At 43.2% G+C, this 12,849-nt stretch overlaps 1 protein-coding gene across 1 annotated transcript; it reads left to right on the top strand.

Moving 5' to 3' along the window:
* Positions 1 to 973: 973 nt before the first annotated feature.
* Positions 974 to 2,491, top strand: LOC309796301 (germ cell-less protein-like 1; the record flags this gene model as incomplete). Its single annotated transcript, XM_082609338.1, has 1 exon — positions 974 to 2,491. The coding sequence occupies one exon, from the start codon at positions 974 to 976 to the stop codon at positions 2,489 to 2,491; it is 1,518 nt and encodes a 505-aa protein (XP_082465464.1).
* Between the last annotated feature and the right edge of the window lie 10,358 nt (positions 2,492 to 12,849).

Genomic DNA, 12,849 nt, shown 5'->3' with positions numbered 1-12,849 from the left:
GTTGTTTCCATCTTCGGGCTACTGTAAGTAGAGCTGCAATAAACATTTTGGTACATGACTCTTTTTGAATTATGGTTTTCTCAGGGGATAGACCTAGAGTCTGTCATACAGAGTGAAGTAAGTCAGAAAGAGAAAGACAAATACCGTATGCTAACACATATATATGGAATTTAAGAAAAAAAATGTCATGAAGAACCTAGGGGTAAAACAGGAATAAAGACACAGACCTACTTGAGAATGGACTTGAGGATATGGGGAGGGGGAAGGGTAAGCTGTGACAAAGCGAAAGAGAGGCATGGACATATATACAGTACCAAATGTAAGGTAGATAGATAGTGGGAAGCAGCCGCATAGCACAGGGAGATCAGCTGGGTGCTTTGTGACCTCCTGGAGAGGTGGGATAGGGAGAGTGGGAGGGAGGGAGACGCTAGAGGGAAGGGATATGGGAACAGATGTATATGTATAACTGAATCACTTTGTTGTAAAGCAGGAACTAATAAAAAATATAAAAATAAAATTAATTAAAAACAAACAAATAAATAAATAAATAAATAAATAAATAAATAAGAAGTTAATTATGGAAATTAAGGTGCCTAGAGGACAGGGCTGGGACCAAGATGTAAGTCTCCATAAAGGAATAATCACTAACTGTTTTAGATGGGCAAGAGCGAATTGTGTTCTTGAAATTAATGGGTAAAATGCGCACACAAAGGCCTCTGTTCCACCATCATCCTATGAAGGGAGCCTGAGAGCAATCATCCCAGGAGGGAAAGATAAACAGAGTGGAATCCCTGGTACGGAGTGCCCTTTCCCGGCGGGGTGGGGACAAGTGGGTGTGGCTTAGCGTGGCGTCCTCTCGAGAGACCGTCAGAGCAAACGTCATAGTACCCAGCATCACTCTGGGCTGAGCTCGTGCCCGCGGCAACGGCGCCTGGAGAGGAAGCTTGTCCACTGCACCACTGAGGTGTAGGCCATGGGAGCACGAAGCAGTCGGATGCCATGGCACTGGTGGGGGCGTGCCCCAGAGGAGCCAGGTGCCAGTGCGGGGAATGATGAGGCTGAGGAGGCAGTAGTGGCAGAGAGAGAGGAAGGGAACGAGAGTGAAGAGGCCAGACCCGCCGCCCGTAAGAGGAGCCGCAAGCGCAAGACAGGCCCAGGGGAGCCGCTCACAAAAGAGCCCCGCCGGAAACGTGCTAAAGATCATTCAGGGTCCATTTATGAGGCACTCTTCCTGAGAGGAGAAGGGAGCGACGTGCGGATCTGCGCACTGGGGGAGGAGTGGAACTTGCATAGGGTCTACTTGTGCCAGTCAGGGTTCTTTGCTAGTATGTTCAGTGGCGCTTGGCGGGAGACAAACATGGATACTATAGAGATGCAGATGCCTGACGAGAACATTGATCGCGAGGCACTGCACGAGGCTTTAGGTTCCCTGTACCGAGGCTCCATTCTCATCCCACCCGGTCGAGTCGTCGCCATCCTGGCCACAGCCAGCATGCTGCAGCTGGACGAGCTGATTCAGCGGTGCGGGGAGGTCATGAAGGAGACTGTCAGTGCCCAGACCGTGTGCAGCTACTACTACTCTGCTGAAAGCTACGGACTCCAGACCATCAGGACCACGTGTGTTCAGTGGCTGCTGGACAACATGATGACCCTGTGTAGTGAGGGGCTATTGCGAGAAGTCAGCCTGGATCTGATGAAAGAGGTCGTTGCCTCTTCACGGCTCTTTGTGATGGGGGTGGAGATGAACGTGTACATCATGCTGAAAATGTGGATGTTCTTGCAGCTGCAGCCGACATGGAGGGGCCCGCGCAGTGCCCTATTGCCTGACACCAACTCATGGTTTGCCAGGTCCAGGAGGGATTCGGAGGGCACCCCTTTCCTGGAGACCGAGCAGGGCAGAGCCTTCGTGCCAGTGTTCCAGCAGCTGCGGCTTGCCTACATAATGTGCGACCCGATGTCAGCACACGTCATCCAGCAGGATGCGCTGATCCCTCCCTCTTGGTTGTGTCGCTTGTACAGTGAGCATTGCCTTGGCCCCCTCCGGGCTGAGCAGACCAGAATTGTCCGGCCCATGGGCGTCTACGTGTCCGACCCCCAGGGGAGAAGCATGCGGTGCGGGAGCCAGCTCCACAGGGACGAGCTGTGCAGCTGGCGGTGGGAAGGCTTCAAATTCTTCTGGGACCTGGTGCTGCGCTACGCCAACCAGCGCATCATTTGCCGGTGCAGCGCACGGAAAAAGTCCCGCAGCCTCGGGGTCAGTCTACTCGGGAGGAGAAAGGTCGCGTTCCGCCTGCGCCTGTTCTCCTTGGACAGGGATGGGAGAGCCGTTTTCAGGAAGGACACAGAATACCAGATGCTTTCCCTGAGACAGAATCAAGAGCTAGAGGTAATGAACCTGGAAAACCAAGACGTGGTTTTCCCCATATATGTGGCCTGTAACTTCCTGTACCTCCAGCGAGGGGAGCGCTTCCCAGGGCGTTTGCCCCTGTAAAGCAGCTCAGAGAACTGAGTAGCTCTTTCCTGGGGTCAGGGACGACCAGCTTGGTCCAGATGCCAGCTCCTTCTGTGGGACCAACCAGGCTTGCCCATCTCTGGTAACCAATTCTGTCAGAGGCTTTGTTGAACTGTAGCTCATAATACTTGAGATTGTTTACATGAGCATATGAAGAGGACACATTCTGAAGCCCCCCAGACTCCTCGAGAATTCATTTGGGCTGTGAACATGGCAACCTGTCCTCCTGGTTTAGGATCCATCGACACCACCCCCGCCCTGCCCATCATTTCTGTGAAGACAAAGAGCTATTGACTTTAAAGAGAAACTGTGAGCCTACCTACTCTACTACTCTTAGTGAAACTCTCTTAATATATGTGTTTCCTTTAGTTTGATTAAGTGAATGTTAAAGTAAAAAAAAAATAAGTGTACAATTTAGTGGTTTTTATTATATTCACAAAGTTGTACAAACACCACCACTAATTCCAGAATATTTCATCACCTCAGAAGGAAACCTCATACCCATTAAAGGTCACTCCTCAATCTTCCTTTCCCCCAGCTCATGGTAACTACTAATCTACTTTCTGTCTCTATCAATTTGCCTACTCTGGACATTTCATATAAATGGACTCCTACAAATATGTGTCCTTTTTTGTCTGCCTTCTTTCTCTTAGCATAACTTTTCAAGGTTCATTCATGTTGTAGATATGTCTGTACTTTGTTCCTTGTATGGCTAATAATATTCCATTGTATAGATACACCACATTTTGTTTATCCAGTCATCAGTTGGTGGACATTTGTGTTGTTTTCACTTTTTAGTTATTGTGAATAATGCTGCTGTGAATATTCATGTACAAGTTTTTGTAAGCTACTATATGTAAAATAGATAACCAACAAGGACCTACTGTATAGTACAGGGAACTATATTCAATATAGTTGAATATAGTTGTAATAACCTATAATGGAAAAGAATCTGAAAGTTTTATATATATATAACTGTAAAAGTTATATATATATATATATATAACTAAATCACTCTACTGTACACCTGAAACATTATAAATCAACTATACTTCAAAAAAAGTTTTTGTGTATATACCTAGGAATGGAATTGCTGTGTCATATGGTAAATTTATGTTTAGGTTACTGAGAAATTGCCAGACTTTTTTTCCAAAGTGGCTGCACCATTTTACATTCCCACCATTGGTGTATGAAGATTCCAGTTTCATCACATCTCACTAATATGTGTTACTGTCTTTTAAAAAAAATGTAGCCATTTTACTGGGTGTGTTTACTGCAATTTCATTGTGGTTGTGATTTGAATTATCTAAATGACTAGCAATGTTGAGCATCATTTCATGTACTTATTGGCCATTTTTATGTAGTCTTCAGAGAAATAACTATTCAAATCACTTAACCATTTTTAAGTGGGTTATTGTCTTTTTATCGTCAAGTTGTAAGAGTTGTTTATGTGTTCTGGTTAATTTCCAGAGTTCTCGAAAAGTTGATTTAGAATTTTTGTCAGTGTTCTCATGGCTTTTATGAAGGAAAATATTTTCATAGGCCCTAACTCCACCATTCCCAAAGGCCTTCCCTAATTAGATACTTTTTTAAAAATAAAATTATTTATTTATTTATTTATTTATTTATTTATTTTTTATTTCTGGCTGTGTTGGGTCTTTGTTGCTGCATGTGGTTTTTCTCTAGTTGAGGCGAGCAGGGGCTACTCTTGGTTGTGGTGCACAGGCTTCTCATTGCAGTGGCTTCTCTTGTGGCAGAGCATGGGCTCTAGGCGTGCAGGCTACAGTAGTTGTGGCTAGCGGGCTCTAGAGTGCAGGCTCAGTAGCTGTGGCTCATGGGCTTAGTTGCTCCGTGGCATGTGGGATCTTCCCAGACCAGGGCTCGAACCCGTGTCCCCTGCATTGGCAGGCAGATTCTTAACCACTGTGTCACTAGGGAAGTCCCACTAATTGTAAACTTTTAATAACCAATCACTGGAAGATAATTTGCAAGCTATATAACTGCCAAAGGATTCATAACTAGAATACTAACAAACGGATAAAACTGTATGGTAAATTTTTAAAAACCCAATAGAAAATAGATAAAAGTCATGAACAGACATTTCACAAAATAAGATATAATAATGGAAAATTAAAACATGAAAAAAATGTTCAATATCATTAGCCACTAAGGAAAATGCAATTAAAACCATAATGATATATGATATGCACCTATCAGAATGGCTAAAATAAAACAGAATATTGACAATGGCAAATACTGGTGAAGATGCAGAGAGTTTGGATCACTATATGTTTATGGTGGAACCTTTAATAATACAGCCATGTGGAAAGTAGTGTGTCAGTTTCTTTTAAAACTAATTATCATATGACCCAGCAATTACACTCGTGCATTTATCCCAGAGAAACAAAAACCAATGTCCACACAAAATCTTGTATGTAAATGTTCATAGCAACTTTATTTGTAATAGCTGAAAACTGGAAGCAACACAAATGTAGTTCAGCAGGTTGATAATTAAGCCAACTGTGGCACATCCATACCCAGAAATACTATGCAACAATAAAAAGGAATGCATGTAACAACGTGGATGAATCTCAAGGGAATTTGGCTCAGTGGGAAAAACCAATCTCAGAGTGTTACATTATGTATGATGGCATTTATGTAACATTCTTGAAATAAGAAAATTATAGAAGTGGGGAACAGATTAGTGGTTGCCAGCTTTTATGGGTGGGAAGGATGACAGGGAAATGGATGTGACTATAAAAGAACAATACATGGGATCTTAGTGGTGATGAGACAGCTCCATATTGTGATCATGGTGGTAGTTACACGAATCCATACATGTGATAAAATTACACGGACCTTCACACACACGAGTGCATTGTAAAACTGATGAAATCTGAATAAGCTCTGTAGATTGTACCAATGTCAATTTCCTTGTTTTGATATTGTAGGATTGTTTGTTCTTGGGTTGGGCTAGGGAAGACTGATGGCCGTCACTGCTCCACCTGGCTGCCTTGCTTCCTGGCTGAGGAGGTTGCATGTCTGAATATAGTGTCTGTCTGTCTTATTTTTTCCCCAAAGCATTAGCTTAGTATGATTGAAAATACAATAATCTCTCCCCAGTCACAGGGTAATGTTCCTGAGTTAGGGAGTGAATTCAGAATCTACAAAGAGAGACACAGCACATTGTTTCAGAAGAGACCAACTAAAGGAGATCTGAGAGGAGCTCCAAGGTCCTCTCCCCACTCTGGGGATTGTGAAGCCAGGTGTAATGGCCCAGTAGACTGTGAGCCTACTTATGGTTAGGAGTCTATAATACATGATGTTTTGTATGTATCTATACCTTTTTATTTTTTTTAAATTTTTACTGGAGCATAGTTGATTTACGATGTTGTGTTACTTTCTGCTGTACATAATACATGATTTACTCACCACTCTATGCCCAGCACTTAGCACACTGGCTTGGCACAGAGTTGGTAGTTGTTCTGTTTGTTCTACAGATGAATGAATTCCCTGTCGCCTTGTGAAATATGCTAGGTTATGGACTCGAAGGCAGAGCCAGTGTGTTACTTGCGTTTGGATTTCCCATGCCTGGCACAGCACAGGTTCTTAATAAATGTTGGATGAAAAAACCTTTCACCAGAAAACCCGAGGCCAGCCCACTCCTCAACTAAATCTATCCCTGTCTACCACCTGATCCTCTCCCCAGTTCTTCCTGACACCGCTTTGCTGTCCAGTGTCCTGTGATGCCCTTTTCCTTTAGTAGTTTCATAAGGGGCTGGACTTAACCCAGGACATCCAGCACCTTGACAAGAAATGAGAAAGAGTTTTCCAAACTTGGAGTTTTTCAGCATTGGAGAAAAATTAAATTTGCTGGAGCTCTGTCTTTGCTGTGCAGAGCAGGCTCTCAGATTGGAGAAATGCATATTGGATGAGGAAGTAGCTTTTGTGAATACTGAAGTACACTCCCACCTTGATAGCTCTATTTGCATAGAGCAAATAGATTTGTGTCCGTGTGTGCTGTGCCATGTCCTTCAATGGGTAGTACGGTTTGGGCTGGATGCACTATAGTCTGGAACCACTAGTGACACTGGTATCACTGGTAACATTTTGCTCTGTGCAAATGGGAAGTTTAAACAGGGGTCTTGAATCAGCCTGGGGAAGGGGAAAGGCATGGGTTAACTCTGTAGTCTTAGGCACGTACTTAGTCTCTCTGTGCCTCACTGTTTTGTCTGTTAACTGTGCATAATAATGTTTAAATCTCACAGAACTTTTTAAAGAATAAAATAAAATATGCGACTATATTAGTCAGGATTCTCCAGAGAAAGAGAACCAATAGGATGTGTATATTTAGCTAAAGAGATTTATTATAAGGCACTGGCTTGTGTAATTATGGAGACTGGCGAGTCCAAATCTGCATTGTGGGCTGGCCGGCTGGAGACCAGGGAATGCTGATAGTGCAAAGTCCAAAGCTGTCAGCTAGAGAATTCCCTTCCACTCGGGGGAGGGTCAATCTTTTTGCTCTCTTCAGGCCTTCAGCTAAGGATGAAGCCCACCCATACTGTGGAGGGCAATCTGCCTTATTTAGAGTCCACACATTTAAATGTTAATTTCATCTGAAAACACCATCAGAAAAACACCCAGAATAATGTTCGTTCAATTATGTGGGTACCCTGTGGCCCCGTCAGATTGACACATAAAATTAACCATTACAATGACAGAGCCAGGCATATAACAGATGTTCAACAAATGACAGTTTTACTTTTCTTTGCCTTTAAACAGTAGTGATATAGTCCACATCGCTTAAAGCAACTAGAAGGCTTATCTATTTAATGAGAAAATAATTTAGGCAAATTATGTATAACTCAAGCTCCCAATATCATTTTGATCAACTTGAATACATACACATATGATTCCTGTGTTTCTTGTTTGATCTGTAGGCAACTGAGATCTTCATGCAAAAAAAGATGATTTCAAATATCTAGAACAGAAAGAATCCTAAATTTGTCTTGGGTGTAAAAAACACATTAGCCCTAGAATGAGGTATGGGTAAGGGGAATCAGAAGCAGGCACAAGTGCTTCCTTTCCTTGTCAGAGAAGAAAAGGGTCTAGAAAGCAAGTTTTCCCTGAGCACTCTATACAGGAATGCCCTACCAAGGGGTGGCGGTGTGGGATGGTAGCTCCCAGGTAGCATGCACTCTCCTGGCAGTGCAGTGGTCACGAGTGTGGGCTTTGCAGTAAGAGTGACCCTGTCCGAAATTTCAGCTCTGCCATTTCCTAGCAATGTAAACTTGAGCAAGTATATTAGTCAGGGTTCTCCAGAGAAGCAGAATCAATAGGGGGAATGAGTATGTTTTATTATAAGGAATTGGTTCATGTGATTATGGAAGCTGACAAGCCCCAAGACCTGCAGTCAGCAAGGTGGAGACCCTGGACAGCCCGGGGTGTAGCTCCAGTCTGAGTAGGAAAGCCTGAGAGCCAGGAAAGCTGATGGTGTTACTCCAGTTTAAAAGCCAATAAGCAAAAGCCAATGTTTCAGTTTGAATCTGAAGGCAGGAAAAAAAAACCCTATATCTCCACTAGAAGGCAGTCTGGTAGGAGGCGGCCCCTTAGTCATCTTGTTCTCTTCAGGCCTTCAATGGATTGGATGAGGCCCAGCCACATTAGGGAGGGCAATCTGCTCTACTCTGCTGATTCAAACGTTAATCTCACCCATAAACACCTTCACGGTCACATTCAGACAAAAGTTTGACCAAATATCTGGCCACTTTGTGGCCCAGTCAAGCTGACACATAAAGTTAACCATCATGACAAGTTAGTCAGACGCTCTGAGACTCCTATTCTTCATCTGTAAATGCTCAAAGTCACACACAACTACAAGGCAGTAGAACCTGGGTTAAGAACTCAGGCCTGTCTGACCCCATAGTCTCCCTCTAGTAAGGTTTGCCTGGATTCTCCTCCTGCCAGGTTGGACTCGGTTCCCCTGCTCTGTGCTCTCACAGGCCCCCATGCCTCTTTCAATCACAGCACTATTGCATGGTGCTGGAAATTTTCTTCCATATCTCTATCTTACTCTCCTGTGAACCTCTTGAGGGCAGGGACACTGTTCTAGTCACTAATGACTCTCCAGAATTCTTTATAAATGCTTGTTGAAGAAATAAATGAATTCAGGCAAATTATAAGCTACAGTTGGATACTTCTAACCTGGAAGATTCTGAGGTTATGTTAGGGCTTCTGCACTATAGCTTTGTATGATTCTGATTCATAGTTCAGACTTTCAGCCCCAAAGTGCATACTAGCTGTAAAGTACTGTATGAATGCCTGCTCATTTCTTGCCTGCATTTTACTGCTTTCTGCCATAACAAGTCCCTTTCACATTCCAAAGATCCTTTTTTATTAGAGAAAAGTTTCCTTGAACCAAGCTGAGCCCATTTTCCTTTTATCAGCCTTGTCTTCTGTCTTTCCCTCTTGTGATTTTTGTTTGTCCCCTGGAACTCATTTAAACAATTAGTCTCCATGCTGGTTGTTAGTCATTTATGTTTGGTATGCTGGCTTGAGCCAGGTTTGCTCTGAAAAACATTCCATATTGATTTTAAAATGTAGGGCCAGTGTTCGCCACATTTTTCAACGCTGTCAGGTAAAAAAATGCTTTCTTCCTATCAGGGCAGATTAAAAACTAGCAAGCTTTCCAACAGGTGTAAAGTGGGACCTACCTCACTGACAGTGCACCGTATTTTGGCCTTTGTTTTGACTTATTTTTTTACTCTCAATAAATTAATTACTTGTAATGAAATCTTTACATCCAACCATTGAATGATGGACATATGCATTCTTTGGCCTTTTCTCTGAGCAGAAACTGGTGCTCAGGAACTGTAAACACTACTTTAATGGTGGTTTTTTTTTCCCTCTGGGGGTGGGGGGGCAGTAGAGGGGAAAACACAGATTATTTCTAAGAAATACATAAGAAAAGTATGCTGGAATGTTGCTATTTTAACTTTCACTCACAACCTCCCATCTATATATTTTATGACTTTAGGCAAAATAAACTGAGAGAGATTGCTATCTATAGGAGAGAGGGTACATCCTAAATTGGGACACTAGCTTATGTTTGGCTATTAACTTCTTCCCTTCCTCCATTCTCTTGAGAGGCCTCGAAATCCCTGAGACTCCCTGAGAAAACTGTGGCCAACATGTTTTGCATTACTTAGTAGGGTGATTACCGATGGCCTGTCAGCCTGAAGGTCATCAAGAATGCCAGGCAGTAAATCTTCAAAGCTTCCTTGGGACACAACTCTCGCATCTTTTGCATGATGAATAAAAGCAGTCTGTCTGACACGTTATTTCCAAGCTCAAAGAACCAACCTTTTTTCCACCAAACTAGCCAAAGGTGAACTCTATGTCTTAGCCTTTTGGCTTTGAGCACTGATGAAGGCCTTCAAGTTTGGACTGGTGGATGGAAGAGCAAAGCATTCTATGAGCCAACAGGAAGAAGCCATCAATTCACTCTGGGTGTGTGGTACACAACATGCTCACTGCAGGCTCCACCCCCTGTGCTGGGATGAAGGAGACAGGCTGCAGAGGCCCTACTTAGACCAAATAAAGAAGTTCTGTAGTTAGCAGCCATCGAAGCATGGAGCCTGAGCTTGCAGCCTCATCAGGGTAGCTGCTTGAGAAGGCAAGTGGCAGGTGCACAGCTGTAACAGGTGCAGACTGTCTCCTCTCAGTTAGAGAAGTAAGCCCTACAGTCTTCAAAAGTCAGACTGCACCCTCTGAGACCTTTTGCCTCCACCAGCCCCAGTCCCTGAGCTGACTCCCCCCCCACTGCTCACAGATCTCAGCAGTCTGGCAGGGAGCCCACAGTAAGTTTGAGAACCAGGCTTCTAATGTTTTAAACGGCAGAGCTATACTTGATCAGCCAGCACTTACAGAGTATAGAGAGATCATTCCCACCTCCCATTCAGGGCCACAGTAGCATGGTTCTCAAACTTACTGTACTTCAGAATCACTGTGGGGGGAGGTGAATACAGATTCCAGTGCCCCACCTTCATCAGTTCTGATTTAGCATGTCTATTGAGGGGTCCAGAAATCTGGGTTCTTAAAAAGCTGCAGCCCAAGCACTGCCTGGACCCTATTCTGAAAGAAGAAGGCCCAGAATGCTGAATCGGAAGAGTTCTTGAGGGCCATCTTGGCAAAACCACTATTTTACAAATGAGGTAACTGAGGTCCAGAGAGGAAGGCTTGTGTGAATGATGTAATGCCAGATTACCATGATCACAATGATGTAATGCCAGAGCTAGAGCTAGAACCGAGGTCTCCAGTCTCACCCTCCTCATGCTTTCTGCTGAGGAGAAGAAGGAGACAAGGTGAAGACATGACTGTATTCTTCTGTATTTTTCTAAGTGGATACAGCCTGGTGTAGGCCTGCAATGGTTCTCAACGGCACATGCTGGCATTTTGTAATGTGGGATTGTCTAATGCACTGCAGACCCCTGAGTATTAATGCCAGGAGCACCCTTACCCTGAATCATTCTGACAACCCAAAGTGTCTGCACACAATTTTCAAATGTCCCTTGGTGGTGGTCGAGAGCCAGTGCTGCCTCCAGTTGACAATCATTGGTAAGGAAACGAGCTATAGTTCACTATTCATCAAAGGAAGTTTGATTTTGAGTTTTAATTTTCCATTAATTTACTGTGACCTGAGGCATGTCTCTGGCCTGGCTGCTGAGGCTCTGCACCCCTGGTTCTTCAGCTACAGATTTGGGGGAGGAAGTCAGAAAGATCTCTTGGGACCCTCTCAGCTGGCTTTGTAAGTGTGAGAAAAGGAACTGTGGGTGGTGAGGCGCTGGTGGGGTTCACATGGTGAGAACACTCATATTTTTTCTCTTGCACCACTATAGTCAGCAGAGGCTGTGAATAATACTGTCATGAAATGCGTCCATTCCCAAACTATAGCAACGAGGGGAAACTTCAGGGGCTTAAGTCCAACATCTGGCACCGATCGTCAAGCACGTTATTTATTTTTTAATTTATTTTTATTTTTAAAAACTTTTAAATTTATTTTATTGAAGTACAGTTGATTTACAGTGCTGTGTTAATTTCTGCTGTACAGCAAAGTGATTCAGACTCGTCAAGCACTTTACATCTCCCACCCCACACAGTTGGCTTCACACCTTCCACCCTCTGCATTTAAAGAGAACATGACTTGGTTATGTTTATCCCGTGGGCTCTGGGTTGACAGGGACAGAGAGACTCAAGTGTCCAGAGGCGAGGAGGACTCCCCGCCCCCAAAATTCTAGTGGAGGTCATTAGTTCCTACAGTCCCTAGCCAAACTGCAGAGGTGTCAGCTAGCTCAGTTTCTTCCTTTATGAAATTGGAAAGGCTGTGTTTGCTGTTTGAGAAGCAGTCCTAGTTCCCCAGTGCATTATGGGGGCACTCCACCTTTCCACTTGGGGGGACTCAACCTCATTATTCAGATCTTGATTCAAATATCAGCTCCTTAGAGAAGGTTCCCCACACCAACAACAAGACCGACCCCTTTGCCCATGAAAACAGAAGTTACTTGATGACAGGAACTATTGACTTCATGTTCTTCACTCTAATTCCAGAACCAAGGGTAATTAATCTGACACCTACTAGGCACTCAGGACATATTTGTTTCCTGAAATACTGGTATCTTTTTTAAAGTGTCATACTCATATGCCTATGAGTATATCTACATATATATATTTATGGATATGTGAGCTTGTTGTCACCTCACAGAAGTGGAATGTACATCCCCCACCCAAAATTTGGTTTGAATGTCAAGACTAATGATGCCACACGTATACCAAGCAGGTATGAAAAGGATTATTACTCACATAATGAGTTATGCATCAAAAATGCAGTTAGACCAAACAAAAAAAAAAAAAGAAAAAACTGGTAACTGTGAAGTAATGGGTAATTAGACGGTTGTGATTCTTTCATTCTATAGATATAGGTATAGATATAGAAATAATCGAAACATCAAGTTCTACACCTTAAGTATATACAATTTTTATTTATCCATTATACCTCAATAAAACTGAAAAAAATGGGATCGGTCTCAATGACAACTTACCCATGGTGTTTGTCTGATAACTAAAACATTGCGTGGTTTATTTAATTTAATTTGGAGTTGTTTATGTAAGCCACTATGGCACCTGCAGCATGAGACCAATAAGAAAGGTGAATGTTCCATTGAATATCTAGTACTATCAAGAGCTAGTACTATATATTCTGAGAAGTGAAATGAGTGCCTTAGTCTCTCTATCAATGTGCAGAACTTCAAAGAAGGTAAAGAGTGCTATGGTGAGACATT

Source organism: Mesoplodon mirus (genome assembly GCF_964341445.2).
Source record: "Mesoplodon mirus genome assembly, chromosome: X".
NCBI classification, from domain to species: Eukaryota; Metazoa; Chordata; class Mammalia; order Artiodactyla; family Ziphiidae; genus Mesoplodon; species Mesoplodon mirus.
This window is presented reverse-complemented; position numbering and strand designations above follow the sequence as displayed.